This window comes from Periplaneta americana, chromosome 2, assembly GCF_040183065.1.
Source record: "Periplaneta americana isolate PAMFEO1 chromosome 2, P.americana_PAMFEO1_priV1, whole genome shotgun sequence".
In the NCBI taxonomy this organism is placed as follows: domain Eukaryota; kingdom Metazoa; phylum Arthropoda; class Insecta; order Blattodea; family Blattidae; genus Periplaneta; species Periplaneta americana.
The window spans coordinates 200,245,400-200,268,528 of record NC_091118.1 but is presented as its reverse complement, the minus strand read 5'-3'; the positions used below and the strand labels follow the sequence as shown (position 1 = coordinate 200,268,528).

The following is a 23,129-nucleotide window of genomic DNA, read 5'->3' as shown; positions in this document are numbered from 1 at the left end:
TCCTATAAAACAGAGCCCTAGTTTTTATTAGGTAGATTATTGATATCTGTGCAATTAAGTTACACTTCGAAAAAGCTTAACTTCTGGTTTTTAATCCTATAAAACAGATCCCTAGTTTTTATTAGGTAGATTATTGGATATCAGTGCAATTAGTTGCATTTCGAAAAGACTTAACTTCAGGTTTTTAGATCCTATAAATCAGAGCCCTAGTTTTTATTAGGTAGATTATTGGATATCTGTGCAATTAAGTTACACTTCGAAAAGACTTAACTTTAGGTTTTTAGATCCTATAAATCAGAGCCCTAGGTTTTATTAGGTAGATTATTGGATATCTGTGCAACTAAGTTACACTTCGAAAAAGCTTAACTTCAGGTTTTTAGATCCTATAAAACAGAGCCCTATTTTTTATTAGGTAGATTATTGGATATCTGTGCAATTAAGTTACACTTCGAAAAAGCTTAACTTCAGGTTTTTAGATCCCATAAAACAGAGCCCTAGTTTTTATTAGAGCCTAGTGTTTTAATTTTTGCATAACACATTCACTTCGGTGCCGAATATCTGTAATAATTACGTAATAATCTCGCACATGTGTGAGCGTGACAGTTTATTTGGTAAAAGTGTTCTAACATTGATACAAGTGTCAAATTGGAATGGTGTGGCCATGACGAGCCAATACTAATATTCGGTAAGGTATATAAAGAGAGAACCAAAATTGCACATCATTAGGCAGAGCTGAAGTTCCCAGAAACAACGGAAGCTGCATATTCCTAACAATCCAAAAATGGCAAAGCTTGTGGTAAGTATAAAAACTTTAAATTTAATGTAACAACATCCTTGCATCTAACCTACATAAAAACTAGAGATAGTAGGTTTTAGCAAATTAAAATTTAGCAATTTAAAAATCAGATTTAGCATGTAACATATATTTATGGAAAGTTTGGTGGTAGAAATTCAATGTCATCAATGTGTTAACAGGTTCAGTTTCTAGATTTTCCAGTTAAAATTCTTGAAAATAATAAATAAGTAAAGGAACATAAAATTTCACTTCAAACACGTTACAAGAAACATATCACAGTCATAACCAGCAATTCAACCTATGCAGAACACATCACAAACTCCAATCACAACTACAGCAACATAAACACTGACATGAAAATACTACACATCCAGCCAAAAACCAGACATTTGACTCTCTAGAACAGTGTTCTGCAACCTTTTTCTACTGTGTTCCAACCACGAGAAAGTCTCTGCCGGATGAGACGAAGGGGGATAATGCTGTGAAAGAATGTTGATGTCATACGGTCACACACGTGGGTACTCTTATCTCTATTGGCTAGCTCTTACAGCACAAACCATAACATTGATACAGACATATTGATACTACCCTAGTTACAAAATTAGATCACAATTAATCTCCTGGTCTTTTAATCATTTCATACAGGAAATAACGTATGCAGGAGTGCGCATGGTTTTTAAACTGGCGTTATAACGGTAATATTATTTATCTACTTCGTTCCAATAGATGAGGCAATAGTAAGCACATTCCTTTCACGATTGATCTCCTGGTTGCAGAACAGTATTCACGGCACACCCTAGAAGGGCCTAGATTCAACACGGCACCCCAAAATATTAATCCCCTTAAAAACATATGATGTGACTCTCTTAGTATAATTACGTAACGTAATCAAATGTATTATTATTATTATTATTATTATTATTATTACTACTACTACTATTTATTATTATTATTGTCATTATCATTATTATAAAACAGAAATCAACTGTTGCACTTAGGCCTGTTAAAATTTATGAACTATAATTTACTGTAGAAAATACACATTTCTATTACTAATATTAAAGTAAATAACTCTACTCATATATTCAATGTGATACTTGGGTTTGCTTAACATCACACAGGTGAAATGAAAAGTCTCACATACAAAAGACAAATAGCACTGAAAAGAGCTTGTGACATAACATTATTTTCATGAATTACATATAATTATGTGAAAATGTCACTTAACATTTTCTTCACCCGAGCAGCTCAAATATAGGAAATGCCTGTTATTATTCGGTTGAGAAACTTTTATCATACAATCTGCTCTCAAAAAAGCTGAAAGTTAGAATTTATAAAACAGTTATATTACCGGTTGTTCTGTATGGTTGTGAAACTTGGACTCTCACTTTGAGAGAAGAATGTTTGAGAATAATGTTCTTAGGAAAATATTTGGGGCTTAGAGGGATGAAGTTACAGGAGAATGGAGAAAAGTTACACAACGCAGAATTGCACGCATTGTATTTTTCACCTGACATAACTAGGAACATTAAATCCAGACGTTTGAGATGGGCAGGACATGCAGCACGTATGGGCGAATTCAGAAATGCATAGAGAGTGTTACTTGGGAGGCCGGAAGGAAAAAGACCTTTGGGGAGGCCGAGACGTAGATGGGAGAATATTAAAATAGATTTAAGGGAGGTGGGATATGATGGTAGAGACTGGATTAATCTTGCTCAGGATAGGGACCAATGGCGGGCTTATATGAGGGTGGCAATGAACCTCCAGGTTCCTTAAAAGCCGTAAGTAAGTAAGTAAGTAAGTAAATGTCTGTGTATTTATGTCTTACGTATCTTTTATGTAATACGTCTGTTTTACTTAGTAATATACTCAGTGTGTATTTGTAAGTAAGTTTTAAGCAGTGGCGGCTCGTGATAAAATATTATGTGTGTTCACAATTTTATGTTCCAAAATCGAAGAGAATTTGAAATCATACGTTTTTAGCCTAATATGAAATGTCATGATTCCAATGTTTCACTGTCGAAAAACCCGTATATAAATTCAAAATAACATATAATAATAATAATAATAATAATAATAATAATAATAATAATAATAATAATAATAATAATAATAATAATAATAATAATAATGAAACCTAGTCTTTTTATTTCCAATTTTTCCTGGAAAGCCAGTTTACCCAGTTCTTTACTCTTCAAAATTACTTGAACAGAGTTCATTGTTTACGTCTGTTAAAAATTAATACATAAAACAATTTACAAAAGCGTGTTTTCAGTAATATAGATGTATTTTGATTCACAACACACTGATACAGTATAGCCTATACCAGTACTGTAATCCCATTCGCATAGATTGATTACTATAAATACATGCTAGTAAATATTATTCTTAAATAATATACACCACCATACAGATACTTAAATTCATACCACCATCACATTCAGCCAGCACGTCTTTGAAAGCCAAGCTATGCTATATGCAGACACTGAAGTATAGTAATTCACAAACTACACTCTCGTAGCAGCACTGTACACACATCCACATAAAGTAAACGTTCCGACAGTGAGATGCTGACACCTGCAGGCTAAAATACAGACTTATTAAATTTTCTCCTCGAGATATAGCACGTAAACGATAGGCATCGATGCACCTGACATCTGAAGGATAGATTCACTGTTCACTTAATGCTTTGTGCTCCTGACGAGGCATAAGCAGCCAGCGAAAGACAATTTTCTCCTGCGCATGCGTGAAATTTCTGTAACCTTCTTGAAAAGAGCACGGCTTGTATGTGAACGGATGTTGCCAAGTTTACATAAGAAGTTTATGCAAGATGCGGGAAGTTTTTAAAATACTCGATCCTGATATTATTCATTCCCACTACGCCAATACGGCATTAAATAATAAAACTAGTCGTGCATTAATGGAAACAAGGTGTTCACGTGCTCTTGTGCTGTTATTGACGCACCGCCACTGGTTTTAAGTATCTTTTATATAATATGTATGATTTAATTACAGCCCTATTATACCCTATGGTAAAATAGGGTTCAGTAAACTTGGATATTCAATAAACTAAAATAAATAAAAAGCGAGAATCCTGAAAAAATTAGTGACTAAAATCGAAATGTAGAAATAATTGCAGCTACAGACGTGGACAAATTATTAACAAAATTGACGATTTTTATGATAATTCTGTTTACAAAATTTGGCTTTTCAATTTAAACTACAGTTGACAATTTTGCATATTTCCATTATTACAGTAGACAGAAATATGTAAAAATGTCAACTGTAGTTAAAATTGAAGAGTCAAGTTTTGTAAAAATATATAATAAAAATCTTCAATTTAGCTAATAATTGATAAATTAGCAAAAATGTCAACTGCATTGAAGAGCCAAATTTTCTAAAAAAATAAAACAAAAATCTTCAGTTTTGCTAATAATTTGGAAATATCGAAAATGTCAACTGTAGTCCAAATTGAAGAATCGAATTTTGTAAAAATATACAATAAAAACCTTCAGTTTTGCTAATAATTTGTAAATATGCAAAAATATCAAATGTAGTCCAAATTGAAGAGTTAAATTTTGAAAAATATACAATACAAATCTTGAATTTGGCTAATTATTTGGAAATACACAAAAATGTCAACTGTAGTCTAAATTGAAGAATCATATTTTGTAAAAATATATAATAAAAATCTTCAATTTTGCTAATAATTTGTCCACGTCTGTAAAGTTAAAAAAGAAATAACTAAATAAAATAAAATAAATGCATATCGAATGAAAGAAGAACTCATAAGGAGTCGATTAAGCTCAAAATGACCCAAGTTGAACGATGCAGGACTTATAGAGAGAAGAAGCGGTGCAATTTGTACAGCCCCAACCAAGCACCTCTACCGGAGTATGTGCGAATCAATGGATGTAGACAATGAACATAATTCAATAGAAGCAAACACACATACTGAGCCAGTAAACATAGTTAGCTCTCAAGAAATATAACACGAATGAACTAAATGAAATTACAGGGTAATAACTCTTTATTGATGTACAACAGAACACTTACCTACTCATCTTCAAGAAAGACAACTTCGGCCTGACTTAAGGGTATATGTACGTGAACGACCACAAATATTATCAGAAAATGCAGGCTCCAAATTTCTAAAATTTTATAAGGAAATGAACTCACAATTGTACAAAAATTACAAGGTACCACAACAAGACGTATTAGAACTTAAATGTCTGATAAAAGTATACAAAAAGGTTACTAATAATATTTATCAAACCAGTTTTATCAAAATATGAAAAAAAAATTCTGCAGTTACATCATTTGGTAACCACAACATTGTTATGGTCTCTCTGACATCTTTAATATTTTTCCTGCATGCAATAAACACTTATTTCTGAAAAGTAGACTACTCTCAGACATGTAGAGTTGTTTATTTTAATACAAATAATTTTTTATTTGTCCAATATAAAATATATTAAAATTTACATCATGTTTTGTGACCTAATTTTTCTATTTTCAAAGAAATGGCTATTATTCTAGTCTAACTTTTGCATAAATGGATGTTAAATCAGTGTACAAAATTTTAGAATTCTATCTCTATTGGTTGTGAAGTTATGAAATAATATGTGTGAAAATGTTCAAAGTTTGGAAAATTTAATTTAAAGTAAAAAGTGAATTCTAAAACCTATTATCAGTAACCTTTTTATACTTCTATCAGATATTTAAGTTCTAATAAGTCTTGTTGTGGTACCTTGTAATATTTGTTCAATTGTAAGTTCATTTTCTTATAAAATATTAGAAATTTAGAGCCTGCATTTTATGATAATATTTGTGGTCATTCACATACATATACTCTAAAGTAAGTTCACCACCAACTGTAGGTGAATTCATGACATTCAACAATGCTTCATGAAATTGATGCTAAAACTTTGTGTTGTACTAGTAGACTATATTGTAAACTTCTTCTGTATATATTTCAACTAGTCAGTGACTATAAATTAAGATTTTATAGTAGCATTAAGATTTTAACTTGTTCCGTATTCTAGCTGTGAAGAAATGTACGAATACCATGGAATGTTAATAAATACAATACAATACAACCATGATTATTAGAGGAGAAAAATTCGCTCCAGCATCAGGGATCGAACCCGAGTCCTTGGTTCTACGTACCAAGTGCTCTAACCACTGAGCTATGCCGAAATTCAATCCACAGCACCGGGTCGAATCCCTCTCATCCAGTGTTTTTCCCTTTGTGGCCTGACTCCAAGTTCGACATATATGTTGACATATAATATTAAGTCAACTGTCATTATACAATAAGCGCACTCAATTGTGTGACTTGGTGGCCGAGATTCCACAGTAATATGCACTGTTGGACGAAGAATCTAAGTAAAGATTAATTTTTGGTCCTACAAAATATACCTGTTATGGTAATAATGATTATTAGAGAAGAAAAATTCGCTCTGGCACCGGGGATCGAACCCTGGTCCTTGGTTCTATGTACCAAGCTGCTCTAACCACTGAGCTATGCCGAAGTTCAATCCACAGCACTGGATCGAATTCCTCTCATCCAGTGTTTTCGATCCAGTTGCTGTGGATTGAACTTAGAACCAAGGACCCAGGTTCGATCCCTGGCGCTGAAGCGAATTTTTCTCCTCTAATAATCATTATTACTATAACAGGTATATTCTGTAGGACCAAAAAATTAATCTTTACTTACAATACAATCACCTTGGGTAACACTTGTCAACTCAACGTTTGTCCGAAACACTGATGTGAATTGTATGCCATACGTTTGTTACTTCTCATACCACAATCCTTTTATAAATAACCCCTTACTGTCCAAAACGGATCCATGAAGCCCTGCAGGTGTGCCACTCCGACCTTTTTTTCACATAATGGATGTTGAAAACGAATGACAATCGAAAGCCTATTCTTCATGGTATCACAGTAATTTTTCTTTATAATTCATAGAATGAGAAAGAACATAAGCAGAAAAAGAATAAGAATTTTTAATGAGAGATGATTTTTCTTACATTTCAGGTTATTGCATTGATGGCTTCACTTGCTGTATGCAGTGCTCAACCATTTTTCTTTGGATGGCTCCCTAACTCCATCAGTCAAATCATTGACCCACTTTCTATAATTTTCACGACCCAAAAACCTACCACCACAACTACAACCACCACTCCAGCCCCTACAACCACGACTACAACAGCAGCCCCTACAACCACGACTACAACTGCAGCCCCCACAACCACAACTACAACTGCAGCTCCCACAACCACAACTGCAGCTCCCACAACTACAACTACAACTGCTGCTCCTACAACCACAACTACAACTGCTGCTCCCACAACCACAACCACGACTGCAGCTCCCACAACTACAACTACAACTGCTGCTCCTACAACGACAACCACAACAGCAGCTCCAACGGCAGCTCCCACAACCACAACAGCAGCTCCAACGGAAGCTCCCACAACCACAACTGTAGTTGTCACAACCGCAGCTACACCAGCAGTAACAGCTTCACCTTGAACAGCACTGGCATGAGATGCTACCACAGCAACACTATCTACCAGTGCCAAAACACATGTAATTTGATAACAACTTCTACATCATCTACCTTCAATATTGATATCAGTAACACAATAAAACGTTACATAAGTTGTAAAAATTAATATTAATATTAGAGGACCAAAAAATTAATCTTTACATAAGTTGTATAAATATTTGTAGCTACAAGTGGCACATGGAATAAATAATCCTTTGCAGTGTAAATATGTTTCAATAAGCATAACCGACATTTATTCTAACTAATCTTGACTTCATTACTTATTTAATTTATTAATGGAGCACAGTATCTGCATGGAGGATTTCTGAGCAGGGGCGTATGCAAGAGGGGGTTACCGGGTTTGAAACCCCTCTTGAACTTTTTGAAAAAAAAAAATGATATATTTAGATTTAAGTATTTTTTATCAATAATCGTTTTCCCTTCTCTAATGTTTCACTGTCACAGTAACAAAATCTACATCGACATAAAGCATAGTCTTCCTAACCCTCCTTCAATATAATCCCTGTGCTTGGTGCTGCGGTATGTTCGAATTATAACAATGCTATCTTTATTATAGAGTGACCTACTGCCTAGTACTGACCTTGTAATGAAATGAAGCTGACACAATATGAATTTGAAATGGTTGTTTTGACAGTTCTGCAATGCAGATGTTAAATATTGCGCACTGTCGATTTTAAACTCATTTTAAGGGCGGTATTCACCTGTTAATTAGAGTTCTGACTACATTGTGAAATGTTTGTTTAACATTTTATGCATTTCACACTTCCTATTTTTAATATAAACTTTACATTATCGTTCTGGGTTCTTTGATATGTCCAAGCGATCGCAAAGCTCAATTTTACAATTTTTCTTTACTGAAAAGTCACGTAGTAATTCTCGAGAGGTTAGTGAAAATTTCACACTGGTAAATGTTTCTTCGCAGCCGCAACATGACGATGTTGCCGTGAACCTTTCCAGAACTAGTTTCACATCCCTCTGTAAAAATTCAGCTGATAATGATAATAATAACAATAATAATAATAATACACAAAATTTAAAATATCGATAATGCAAATTGAAAACAATTTTAATGATGACCCTCCCCCACCTTGACAAAATTCTAAATATGCCACTGTTTCTGAGAATAGAATAGAAATGGATTATTGCTCAGAAAAATAGAGTTATAGAAGCTAAAACCGTGTTAATGTTATGGTGGTTAGAAATAATTTTTCTAGTCTCAGATATACATTTGTTGTGACACAACCATACTTCCCACGCTTGGCTAGCTATACTGCTTTGTGCAGTCACTGGCAACCCTTCTTTAAACCCAAGTGCACTCGTTGCTCAATAAACCTCATATTCTCACGCCCACCAGAGATGAGTTCATTCACCCCTACTTCTCTTCAAACAGGGAATTTAGACTGTCGACACATTTTCCATTGGCTTCAAAGTAAGTCAACCTTTAAACTCTACTACAACCTTCGATTTTCCCTTTGGACAAATTCAACTTTTCTCTTTAACCTAGAATCAGGCACTAGCAGTTCATCTTCTTTTTCAATTTTCCATCTGGGAAACTTCACATTTTCCTTCCCAGCATTCAGCTATCCCCTACATATTGGCAATAAAAATATGGATTTTTCAAGAAGCTTTCCAAAGACGTGCACTCGTGTACCATTTCAATAATTATTCTCTTCTTTTCGTCCTACTGACTGATTCGTTCAATAATGGTATCTACTCATTTTTTTTTTTGGTAGGTTATTTTACAACGATTTATCAACATCTTAGGTTATTTAGCACTTGAATGATATGAAGGTGATAATGCCAGTGAAATGAGTCCGGGGTCCAGCACCGAAAGTTACTCAGTATTTCCTCATATTGGGTTAAGGGAAAACCCTGGAAAAAAAACCTCATTCAGGTAACTTACCCCAACCGGGAATCGAACCCGGACCACCTAGTTTCGCGGCCAGACACGCTAGCCGTTACTCCACAGGTGTGGACTATTCATTTCTTAATGTCAGACTTAACATGTTCGCTCTACTGGTCAAGGGATTGGCCTTGCATTCTGTGAGTCATTCTCCTCAAATGCTACCATCAATTCTTCATCGCCATTCTTTTTAACTTTCTTTCATCCGCCTTCCTACAACTATTTCTCCATAGCACTTAAACCTTCTTTCAGTGTCTCCACTTCTAAGTTCGACATCGTGGGCTAATATAGCTCAGAATGATGGTAGAGAGCAGGAGTGTATCGACTTTCTATGGTCGGCCATGGCGAACCTACAGGTTATAGCTCCATCTGAGGGTTGATAGCAGGAGTACTCCTCCTCTTCTATAGTTGGTCATCACGGGCTATTAAACTCCGTTCTGAGGGTTGATAGCAGCCAGGAGTATCCTGCGTCAGTCCCTTCTATACTTCTACCCCTTCATCGTTCGAACATCCAGAAATTTTACAACCACCTTCCAATGTGTTCTATTCCCCTGTCCCATCTCCTTCTTGGGAATCTGTGATATTTAATATTACCTGTATCTATAAGTAACGGTTACTTGGCATTGCAATCTTGTCTGTGATCAAGATCCTTTTCCTCTCTCCACCTCAATTGCTTCTGAGAGACGCATGGTAGAATCACGACAAAATTAAACACAAAAATTAATTATAAGCTCTAACCTTACCACAGATATTACTATATAAGTCCATATACAGTAAGATAAAACATTTACGTGTAATACATACAACTCATACGCGTATCTTAGGGAATTATTTAGCTCATGCTTACTTAAACTTCTCTGCATGTGGAATAAAAAAAATTGTCTGTAAATTCCTGTTTAATATAGAGACAAGTTGTCCAGAAAAGAAGAGAATGGGATCTGTAGATAGATAGATAGATAGATATTTATTAGCCTTAGGAAATACAATGATTTCAAGGCATCGTCAGAGTGAATACATAATAAATATGCGGTTACATACATGTTATTCCGACATACAAGATGTCTACAATAATATACAAATAATATACAATCAACACATTCAGTAATGAAGTCAATTCTCCACAGTTTTCTTCAGACCATTACTTGTACAAGGTTCTTGGTTTCCTTATCCTCTTGGGCAGTCTCACCCCAGACATGAATCAGATAGAAAAGAAGAGCAGTAAACACAAAAGGAGATACTAACTACTGTAAGCTAAATTTGGAGTGCTAAACTAAGATACTCATTGACAGTAAAAGGCATGTGGAAAAGTAAAATATGTTTCACTGACTTTTTAAATCTAGCATAGTTAAGGGCTTTAGTTTCAACAGGGAGTTTGTTGTAAAGTCTTATCCCTGTATGTGATAAGCTATTGAAACTCTTGGATAACCTATGATGATTAAAATGTAAATTAGTGCATGTTCTTGTGCTGTAGCTGTGATAATCAGAGTTTATTTTAAAACTATCATAATTTTGGTGGATGAAACAGACTGTTTCAAGAATGTAAATACAAGGTAGGGGCAAAATATCAAACTCTTTGAATATTTTTTTACTATCCGAGCGAATAGGTACTTTCTTTATAATTTTCAATATTCTCTTTTGCAGTCTAAACACTTGTGCAAGTTTTGATGACGACCCCCAGATAATTATCCCATATGATAATACAGAGTGAACATAGCCAAAGTAAACCGCTCTAAGTAGTTCCTTGGGAGTTATATTGGTTAGGACACGGAAAGCATAACACAAACGACTTAGTTTATCAGTTAAGAATTGAATATGACTTTCCCACGTGAGGTTGGAATCAATCCATATCCCTAAAAATTTTGTACAATCGACGTCCTTTATTCCAGTATTATTAAGTAGTATTTCAATGGAGTCATGTAGTTGTTTCTGACTGAAATACATACAAACGGTTTTACTGACATTCAATTTTAGTCTATTGCTAGCTAACCACTGTTCTAGTTGTCTTGAGGTTTCATTTATTTTCTCCTGTAAATTATTTTTATCAAGAGCATTGAAAACAATATTGGTGTCATCTGCAAAGAGAACGGTTGTAGCTTGTGTTATCCTTGAGGGAAGGTCGTTTATATACAGGAGAAATAGAATTGGGCCAAGTATGGAACCCTGGGGCACCCCGCTTTTCATGATAGTGGGATATGATTTCATTGAGCCTATTTCAACAAATTGTTGCCTTGCACTTAGGTAAGAAACAAACCAACTTTTAGCTAACCCCCTTATGCCAAACCATTGTAGTTTCTGGATCAGTATCATGTGGTCAACTGTGTCAAATGCTTTGCTCAGGTCCAGGAATAGCCCAACTGTTTGATTCTTGTTGTCTTTTGAATTTAGAATAAATTCCGTGAAAGTGAATATGGCGTTATTAATTCCTTTGCCTTTTTGAAATCCAAATTGAGCATTTGATAGTGCACCATTGCAATCTAAAAACCGAACTAATCTATTATACATAACTTTTTCAAGGATTTTGGAGAATGTAGATAATAGAGATATCGGCCTATAGTTGTTAATATTTTGTTTATCTCCCTTCTTAAATATAGGACATACTTTTGCGAGTTTGAATTGTTCGGGAAATTTACCACTAATTAAAGATGAATTGCAGATGTTTACTAGTGGAGCTACTAGTAGTACAGCACATTTCTTTACAATACCATCCGGAATGTCATCAGGTCCACAGGAAAGATTATTTTTTAGTTTTTTTATTATATCCAGAATTTCATCTGCAGTCACGGGAGATAGAAATATGGTGTTTACATTTCCTGTTCCATGTAAGGTTGTTTCCTGACTACCTGTTACCTGGTTATTAGGATTGTCTGCTACATTTGCAAAAAATTTATTAAAAGTTTCAGCTATTTCGAAGGAATTTTGAATTGTTTGACCATTAATGTAGAAGAACATCTGATTTCCTTCAGTGAATGGGTGCTCCTAACTAGAAGACAGTTTCTGTTCATTCTGACGTATTCTAGGCGGACAAAACAGTATTCCATGGTAAAAGCCGACATAAAGGATAAATCAAGCATTTCAGGGAAATTCCTCTCAAAATTCGGAAAAGCTTAAATTTTGATTAAAAAGCATAAAATAATTGGATTGATACATTAAATATGGAAGTATTTTTATTGCCACATGAAAAGTGTGAATTAGTTTTCAGATGTAACATAAAAAACATAAATTTTAAAAATACTTTACAGTACGTCAGAAATCTTTCTTTCTTTCTTTCTTTCCAAACATCTTAGAAATATAGATACCGAACTAAGATTCTGTTTTCTGCTATTTGAAAATACACTTTTTGAAAACATATTTTGAGACATATATTTAAAAATCCAGGTTCTACTTATTAATTGAATATATTCTTGCATAACTGTAACACGTTCACTTGAGTGAAGAAAAGATATCTTTAATAGTTATCTAATACTCTCACATGTGTGAACATTAGAATTAATTAAGTAAAAATAATCCAACATTGATACAAATGTCAGACTGGTGTGGTGTGACGCTGAAGAATCGATGATATGCAGTCACAAATGCATGTATAAAAAGGGGAAATGAAAGTGCATATCATCAGTCAGCGTTCAAGTTCTCAGAGACAACAGAAGCTGCAGATCGCTAACAGTCTACAAAATGGCAAAGCTACTGGTAAGTATGATACTTTTAATTTAATATAACAACATCCTTGCATCTAACCTAAGTAATGTGTTAAAAATGTGTGAATACTAATAATAGGCCTAATAATAATAATAATAATAATAATAATAATAATAATAATAATAATAATAATAATAATAATACCATTACAGAGAATTGGATTTGTTTGGAAATTAATGCCACAGTTAAGTACCGATACTTTAGAATTAGATTATGTTAAATTAACTATTTCTGTCTTTATACTCCCCGCATTTATCACCCTTTTTGTGTACAAATAATAATTTTTGTTCAGATTAAAACTAAGTTGAATATTTCGTTAAGCTTTTACATTTAGGTTAAAAAAAAATCATTGTGATGAAACATTTGCTTCCCGAGTATGTTTCATCACAGTTGGCTGGATTCGAAACTACTTTGTTTTAAACAAAGAATTTTAGTCATCCAAGGTTGAATTTAATAATTAATAACATCAACGTATTAACAGAAAACGTGACTAGATTTCTGGAATGTTTCACGTTAAAAAATTAAAGACTGAAATTGGGAGACAAATTGAAAGAAGAATTATTATTGTACAAACAATGGAAATTTCTAATTCTACATTAGCGTTTGCTGCACTCCAAATACAATAAATTTTTAACATTCAACATTAAAGCAGAAAAAGTATTATTATTATTATTATTATTATTATTATTATTATTATTATATTAGTAGTATTGCTAGTAGTAGTAATGGTAATAATAGTAGTAGTAGTAGTTTTTGTTATTGCATACAAACGGAATTTTTCTAATATTAGAAACTAAGATACATATCTTATTCATTTTTTAAATTTTAATTATATAGTTTAAAAGATGTTTTTCATTAGTTTTTATACGATTTCGTATAGAATAGCTAATGGCATACATAATGATTTATAATATTTTCCTATTTACTCAAAATCTCTTTTAAAAGTTATAAGGATATTAAAAAAATAGTAGGCCTACCGGTATTAGTTTGTACCGAAATTCTATTGCTTTGTAGTCAAATAACCAGAAGTATGTAATTTGAAATTCGCACGCACGCAAACACAAACAAACACACACACACACACACACTAATGTGGGTTAAGAAGCAGTCACTGCTAAGCTTTTAAGAAAGGGGATTCATGCTTATCTTCGTAGTGTCTTGTGATAATTCGTCTGTGCGAGAGGCAATAAAACTTGGAAAATGAGTTCTATTCAGTCAATACTTAACAAAAAACACAATAAAACATGTTATAATAACATTTACACAGATTTAAAAACAAACGTTTTCGCCAATTTTGATTTGTTTGTTTTGTTTGTTTTTAAATTTGTGTAAATGTTATTATAACATGTTTTATTGTGTTTTTTGTTAAGTATTGACTGAATAGAACTCATTTTTCAATTAACATTGAACTTAACGGAACCAATATGCCTTTGAAATTAATAAAACTTGGACCGAAATCATAATAAAAAGGACAGATAATTTTGTAGACGATATTTTCCGTTTGTTATGGAGTATTACGTTTCATTTGCCTGTTTAATTTACGTAAGACCTATTAGCCATACAGCTAGAACAATGGCTTTCCACGCTGGTAACCAGATCCAAAATCAGTTGTATCTAAATGGAATTTGTGGGGTACAAAGATGGTGCTAGGTGGTAGGCGCCATTTCCACGTGGGCATTCCAGCATTGTTCCATAAACATCATCATTACACTGGAACTATGTAAACTACTGGTGTACCACTAGGGTAGCAAAGAGATCTTATTATTGTGCGTCATTCCTATAGGGAAACGTTGGGATGAGTTATGTTAATCATATACTGGTAACAGTCCACACATATGGAGTAACGGTCAGCGCGTCTGGCCGCGAAACCAGGTGCCCCGGGTTCGAATCCCGGTTGGGGCAAGTTACCTGGTTGAGGTTTTTTCCGGAGTTTTCCCTCAACCCAATACGAGCAAATGCTGGGTAACTTTCAGTGCTGGACCCCGGACTCATTTCACAGGCATTATCACCTTCATTTCATTCAGACGCTAAATAACCTAGATGTTGATACAGCGTCGTAAAATAACCCAATAAAATAAAAAATATACCGGTACCATACTTGGAATTGAAAAGGAAGAAAGAACCATGAAGCAAGCCTCTTCTTTGATTTGGACAAAATCACCATTTGTGTTTTTGATACCAAAAAGTACCGTAACATTTAATAAAAATTGCTTTATATCATGAGCACAAATTCCAATTAAATTGACTCACAGATACTGAATATGAATACTTACTTACAAATAGCTTTTAAGGAATCCGGAGGTTTATTGTCGCCCTCACATAAGCCCCCATCAGTCCCTATTCTGATCAAGATTAATCCAGTCTCTATCATCATATCCCACCTCCCTCAAATCCATTTTAATATTATCCTCCCATCTACGTCTCGGCCTCCCCAAAGGTCTTTTTCCCTCCGGTCTCCCAACTAACACTCTATATGCATTTCTGGATTCGCCCATACGTACTACAACCCCTACCCATCTCAAACATTTGGATTTAATATTCCTAATTATGTCAGGTGAGGAATACAATGCGTGCAGTTCTATGTTGTGCAACTTCCTCCATTCTCCTGTAACTTCATGCCTCTTAGCCCCAAATATTTTCCTAAGCACCTTATTCTCAAATACCCTTAACCTCTGTTCCTCTCTCAAAGTGAGAGTCCAAGTTTCACAACCATACAGAACAACCAATAATTTAACTGTTATATAAATTCTAACTTTCACGTTTTTTGAAAGCAAACTGGATGACAAAAGCTTCTCAATTTCCATATTTATTCTACGTTTAGTTTCCTCCCGAGTGTCATTTATATTTGTTACTGTTGCTCCAAGATATTTGAGCTTTTTCACCTTTCCAAAGAATAAATTTTCATTTTTTATATTTCCATTTCGTACATGTTCTGGTCACGAGACATAATCATATACTTTGTCTTTTCGAGATTTACTTTCAAACCCAGTGGCAGACGGTGGATTTGAAAGTTGAGGAGGTCAAGACGTGACTGATGAGAGTTTGCATTACATGAGTTAAAATATAAGGCAGGGGTTGCATGACGGTGCACACAGGACGGCACCGCGTACCCTTTGCACATTTCAGCAAGTGCTGCCGACCACTGATATAAGGCCTGTGACGTACTTCATTACCAAGCGCAGAATTTATAGGTTTTCCAATCTATGTTTTAGAATTTTTTAGGATTTTAAATCTAATGTTTTAGGAAATTTATATGATTTTACCGGGGGCAAAAAATAGAAAAAATAAACAACATACTGTTAATATACTACAATACTCTTTTAGAGTTACATTCAAAGATCCGTTATTACAGGCCTAACATTATAAATCTAAAAAGTAGCTGATTATTCACGTGGTGACGATGGAATGTTTTATAGAACTATTTACCAATATTAATAGTCCATTATGTCTACAACACTGTATCTTTAATAAATTATTACACCCGCAAACAACTCATTTAAGTAGTGCTCCTAATAGGAATTAGGTCTCTTTAGGCCATTTTAAGTCCTAACCAACGAATTAGGTCTTTTTAGGCCATATTAAATTTAAGAATGTTATTTGTTGCAACATAAAACGAATAAGAAAAGCAATATTTCGAGAGTAACAAGATAGCAACAAAATTGGTCCGAACCTAAGAATCTGGGACTTGCTCATTACCGCATTTCTTTCTAAACTCTCGATATATTTAATATACTATATAAATTAATATATCTCGTAACACAAAAGAAAAAATAACAGGAACACCCGCAAACAAGAGAAAAATCTACCAACATAAAAGAAAACTTTTATGCAGGGAGAGAAAACTAACAACACAAGACTCAATTTTCTAAAACCAAGAAGACAGAAAGAAAGAGCTTGCCAATACAAGCCGTAAATAGTCGTGACTAGCAGTACAGTTGTCGGCGGTGAGTAGGACGTCTCCAAATTCGGCTCCCCTCACGCGTTCTAGTTAAGTTTAAACACTCTGCTAACTAGCTATCTTATTGGTTGAATTGCTGTTGTCATGGTTACCGGGGAGTAGAGTGATGTAGCTGTTCTCCTCTCTCCCTCTCTCGCACTGCAGGCTGCTAGAGTGCTAATGTCGACTATACAGGTTGCAGCGCTATCTGTTATTTTTCAGTATGAATTATTTGTACTATCTACAGTATAGCGAGTGAGCATTGCCAACTGAATGTGGTCGACTTGACGTAACTTACATTTTAGTCATAGTGAATAGTAAAATTAATATAAAAGGAAAAAGTCCGTCATTTGCTATAACTTATTCATCTTAATTCAGCTGGAATTAATACTGTCATATTGTATTCTAGTACAATATTAGGGGAGGCACGGCCTCTCTTGCCTCCCCTGAAAATCCGCCACTGTCCAAACCTATATCTTTACTTGCTTCAAGTAAAGTTCCCGTGTTTTCCCTAATAGTTTATGGATTTTCTCGTAACATATTCATGACATCCGCATAGACAAGCAGCTGATGTAACCCGTTCAATTCCAAACCCTCTCTGTTATCCTGGACTTTCTTAATGTCATACTCTAGAGCGAAGTTAAAAAGTAAAGGTGATAGTGCATCTCCTTGCTTTAGCCCACAGTGAATTGGAAAAGCATCTAACAGAAACTGACCTATATGGACTCCACTGAGACACATTTTAATTAATCGAACTAGTTTCTTAGTAATACCAAATTCAATAAGAATATTATATAAAACTTCTATCTTAACCGAGTCGTATGACGTTTTAAAATCAATGAATAACTGATGTACTAATGAATATGAATAAAATACTAAAATGGCTTAAGAGAAATCGCCATACACAAACAAGCAGACAACAAGTCTATAATTTCTTTTTGGTTACTTTAATGCCGTAAACGTGTTCTGGTGAAAATCGAAGTCTTGTCTTTACAATATTGCATTGTTTTGTCTCTATAGGCTACTCCGTACAATGAGAAAAATAAGTGGGTTTATAATAAGGGCTTTGGGTTACAAGGAGTAGTGAAGTGCATTCCACAACCTCTCCTACTCAAATTACAAGCTCACCTTTCCCGTGGTGCAAGCTGTTTTTAACAAACGAGGCTCTGGGGACTGAGTCACAGCAGTATAACTAACTGTTCCATAAAAATGGAGGAAATGCTATTTCAGCATGTGACCTGACAAACAATTCTCCTAGCTAAGTCATATGGATCCCGCTAACTAACGGCAAGTGTGGTGCTCCAGTTTAGGAGTTGCGTGTAGGTGATATAACCACCTTAAAATAAAAATATGGTGCTTATATTAAACGGTTATACTTTTTGTTACATTACTCCCTATATTACTCCCCTGAGCTTACCTGCGGCAATCTTTCAGGGTGGTCCTCTCAAAATCAATACATTTAAGGAAAGTGTTCGCGTAGGCTTCCGCGGGTGGTGTACATGCTGTGTGGATAAGCTTTAGGGCTTCTACCGTGTTGTCTTGGTGTTGGTGGCTGACGTTTCGACCTCTGTGTTGTGGTCATCTTCAGAGCAGTTGTTGGATAAGGAAATAGTCTGCAAGCTGGTATATATATATATATATATATATATATATATATATATATAGTAGTCTCGATGGGGGGAGTACTTGCGGTAATAGGTCGTAGGTTCTCCTTCTGGCATCTGATTGGTCCTACGTTGTCCAATCAGGTTGAGATCTGTATGAAAGGGAGTGGCCAGTATGAGGGCCAGTATTTAATATGAATACTCCCCTTCATACAGACCTCAACCGTATTGGACAACGTAGGCCCAATCAGATGCCAGAAGGAGAACATACGACCTATACTTAGGAACGAGAAACCAGGTCTCCACATATACGCGGCGCCCCCCCTTTATCCGGACATCGGGCACGGTATCAAGGTCACTCTTTCGGACCTTATGAGGGCCAGTATGTAATATGAACACTCCAGCACATTTAAGGAAGGGTTGAAAAGGTTAGACTGACAATGTAATTTGTAGGTGCAGTGTAATTAACTAAGTTGTGTCATGTAATTAATTAAGTTGATATGTAATTAATTAAGATAATATGTAATTCAGTTGATATGAAAATAAAGGTGATATGTAATTAATTAAGATGATATGTAATTAAGTTGATACGTAATTAATTAAGGTGATATGTAATTACTTAAATTGGTAATAGTTGGGTGAAATAGGTTAGGTTTACTTTTGCTTATTGTAGACGTTATTATAGCATACTTTTTATTTATACCGGTAGTCCTAGGTTTATTGCATCTATTTATTTATAGTTAGAAGTAAATTTACGTTTATTTTATTTTTTTTTTGCTGTAATTATTGTATATTATATACCACTGCCACTGGGTGTATACCCAATTGTAGTGTTAATAAATAAATACATACATACATACATACATACATACATACATACATACATACATACATACATACATACATACATACATACATACATACATACATACATATTGGAGAGCAAGAGAGTTAATGGTTTCATTGCCAAGAAGTCAGCACCAGTCAACACCAACACAATAAGGATTTTAAAAGAGAGATTATTTTCTTATATTTTAGACAATTGTCTTGGTGGCCTCACTTTTCGTATGCAGGTCTCAGTCACTTTCCTTTCAAAATTTGTCTAACATGAATCAGGCACATGAAAATTTGTGCAATCAAATAACTGGAATATTTTCACTATCATATACCATGACCACGGACACAAAACATATCGCAACACCAACCAAAACAGCCACACTAACACCAGTTTCCACAACTACATATACAACACCAACTCCAACTATTATAACTACAACACCAGCTCCCACTACCAGAACCACAACTACAACACCAGCTACTACAACTATCATACTGACTGTTACCACAATCGCACTATAACACCAATGAGACTAATCCCACTATAATTATTACACTGGCTCCAATCACGAAATATTTTTCTTCGATTTGGACAAGATCGCTATTGTTTTTTGGATTAAAAATATACGGTATGGTATTTGCACTGAAGAATGTTACGTTATATTTGATGTGCATCATTCTCAATTAAATTGACTCGTAAGTAGTGAATACGAACAAAATTTGTCCAAGAGTTTGAGATAAACACTGTACATATAGGCCTACATACAAAGATACACACATCATGACTGCAAACATTTTTTGGCATCCTGGATGTTGAAAATGTAAAAAAATCGAAGCTAGTTATTCATAGTATCGCAATAATTTATCATTTGTCCTTGCTGTTCACTTTAACACTTATGTTGTGCACTTTAGGCATATCAACAAATTTACCAAAATAACACAAACGGAGTGGACACTGCGTCATAACTTCCTAACTTTCTGACAAAGTGATTTATATACCATACTTGCTTATGGATAGGAGGAATTCCTAAATTTAGATACCGTATGTGATCTCAAGCTTTCAAAATAATCACAGGTTTAAATATTCACTATTACTAAGTTTATTTATAAAGTACTAAAATTGAACAGTTAAATATAAAGTATCAAAATAGAATAGTTAAATATAGCGTATTAAAATTGAACAGTTATTTATGAAGTAGGCTATCAAATTTGCAGTTAATTATAAAGTATCAAAACGGGATAGTTAAATGTAAGGTACAAAAATTGAACAGATTATACGAGGCGCATCCAGAAAGTAAGTTTCCCGATTTTTTCCCCTTGAAAGTAAACGTAATTAGCCGTGTCAATTGCGCATGCATAACAGATCTATGACATATCAATCATATGCCAGCCGGACAGGTCCCGCCTGGTGGCAGTAGTGTGGCAGCAGTGGTCCAAAATGGAAGCTCTTATTCCTTCTCCTGCCGCCTGCGAGGTTCGGTCAGTGATAAAGTTCTTTAATGCACAAAGCATTAAGCCATTGAAATTCATTGGCAGTTCTGTCGGGTCTATGGGCCGAACATCATGAGTAAGCAGATAGTGCATCGCTGGTGCAGGCAGTTTTCCGAAGGTCGTCAAAGTGTCCATGATGAAGAGCACAGTGGGCGACCGTCCCTCATCAATGATGATCGTGTTGAGCTGCTGCAGCAGTGCATCATGGAGAACCGTCGCTTCACGATTACGGAGCTGAGCAGCCATTTTCCGCAGATATCGCGATCGTTGTTGCATGAGATTGTCACTAAGCACCTGCTGTTCAAAAAAGTGTGTGCCAGGTGGGTGCCGAAAAACCTGACACCCAAACACAAAATGCAACGTTTAGGAGCAGCACTGACATTTCTGCAACGGTATCACGATGACGGCGACGAGTTCCTCGACAGGATCGTCATGGGCAATGAGACTTGGATTTCGCATTTCACCCTGGAAACCAAGCAGCAGTCAATGCATTGGCGGCATAGTGGATCTCCGGTCAGGACGAAATTCAAACAGACGCTGTCGGTATGGAAAGTGATGTGCACGGTGTTCTGGGACAGGAAGGGCATTCTGCTCATTGACTTCTTTCCAAGAGGTGAAACAGTGAACGCTGACTGTTACTGTGAAACACTGCGAAAATTGCGACGTGCCATTCAAAACAAGAGGCGTGGAATGCTTACTGCAGGTACACAACTACAACAACTGCTCCCACAACTACAACCTCAGCTCCAACAACTACAACTACAGGTGCAACTCCTACAACCACAACAGCAACTCCCACAACCACAACTACAGCTACAGCTTCCACAAACACAACTGAAGCACAAAATACCACAGTCACAACTCCGGCTTCAACTTGACAATAATGGCATAAGATGTTACTACAGCAACAGAATCCACAAGTAGGCTACCATAACACAAAATATGACTTGATAAAATCTTCTATATCACCTGTCTTCGAAACTTTTATCTTTAACAAATGTAATGCTCCAGAATAAAATTACACAAATCTTTGTAGTTACAATTGGCAAGTTTTGTATCACATGAAATAAATAATCTTCTGCACTGCAAATGTGTTTTTATAAGTATCACCAACATTTGCTTTAAATATTCTTGACTGATACACTTACTGAATTTATTAATGCGCAGTATTTGCAAGGAGAGCCTTTGAGAATAGAATGGCAATGGTATTTCCTCGGAAAAATGGAAAATAAACTGACCAACAGAGTTATTTGAGCTAAAACTGTGTTAACGCTATGGTGGTTAGAAATAATTTTCCTAGCCTCAAATATATATTGTGAATTTTATTAGTTACAACAATGTAATTTATTCGCCACAACAATAATTCCTTTCTACAATTCGCCTTAAACGCTCTCGTCAACAATTGGATTTTCACTCAACACAGTATTCGTTATAGCACTCCACCGACGACAATGACAATTTACTTGGACTAGTACGAACAACAATTAACTGTTAATCTTAACTAATATTTACAAAGCACTATTTACAAATCAGAACTATCAGTTCTCAGTTCACAGTTCTTCTATCTCAGTCACTCGAGTTCACAGTATCTCGAACCACAGATCTTCAGAGACAGTTCACTGTACTCGAACTCGGGTCCCTCCAACTGCGGTCCACTGCACTCGAACTCAGGTCCCTCCAACTGCGATCCACTGCACTCGAACTCAGGCCTTCGGATGCTGACGCAGATGCGGACGCACACTCGAGTCGAACTCCGGTTGGCTTGACTGGCTTGCTCGCTCTGGCTTACTCACTGACAGAATAACTGAAAACTCGGAAAACTCTGTCTAGTTCGCTGGCGCCTGCTCTTTTATAGCAAAATCATAGTTGCGAGAACCTTCTACAGGTGTGTAGAGAATTATCTCGATATCTCTACATCGACAGGCTTCTGGAATACTCGGGAAGGTCGTTCCACATTCACTGCGTTAAATAGCAGCTGCGCGCGCAGACTCGTCGCGTTGACGTAATACACCCTCTCTCTTCTCTCCACCGCGCGACGTCACTCAATGTTCCGTGGAGCCTGTGCGATCTGCTTTCTTGCGGGACGCTGGTCGTGAGTTCGATTCTCACGTCGCTGTCACACTGCCCCCTCCTTAGGACTGCTCGTCTCGGGCAGTCCCTTGGTAGGCTGCTAGTCGGTCCAACGTTTGGGGTCCTCCGGCTGCTCCCTCCTTATGGTGGTGCCACCCCATCCTTGGCTTGGCTGGGCAGCAATACTCGTACTGCGTGGGCGCCATCTTGCTTTTCCACTT

General features: G+C 35.6%; 2 protein-coding genes across 2 annotated transcripts in view; one reads left to right on the top strand and one right to left on the bottom strand.

Annotated features, from left to right (window-relative positions):
- Positions 1 to 23,129, bottom strand: part of LOC138695042 (structural maintenance of chromosomes protein 3-like) — a 116,452-nt gene that overhangs the window by 47,344 nt on the left and 45,979 nt on the right. The window lies entirely within an intron of this gene.
- LOC138695041 (salivary glue protein Sgs-3-like) lies at positions 669 to 7,579 on the top strand. Its single transcript, XM_069819375.1, has 2 exons — positions 669 to 796; positions 6,839 to 7,579. Exons 1-2 carry the CDS (start codon positions 782 to 784, stop codon positions 7,334 to 7,336), a joined length of 513 nt encoding a protein of 170 aa, XP_069675476.1. The 5' UTR covers positions 669 to 781; the 3' UTR covers positions 7,337 to 7,579.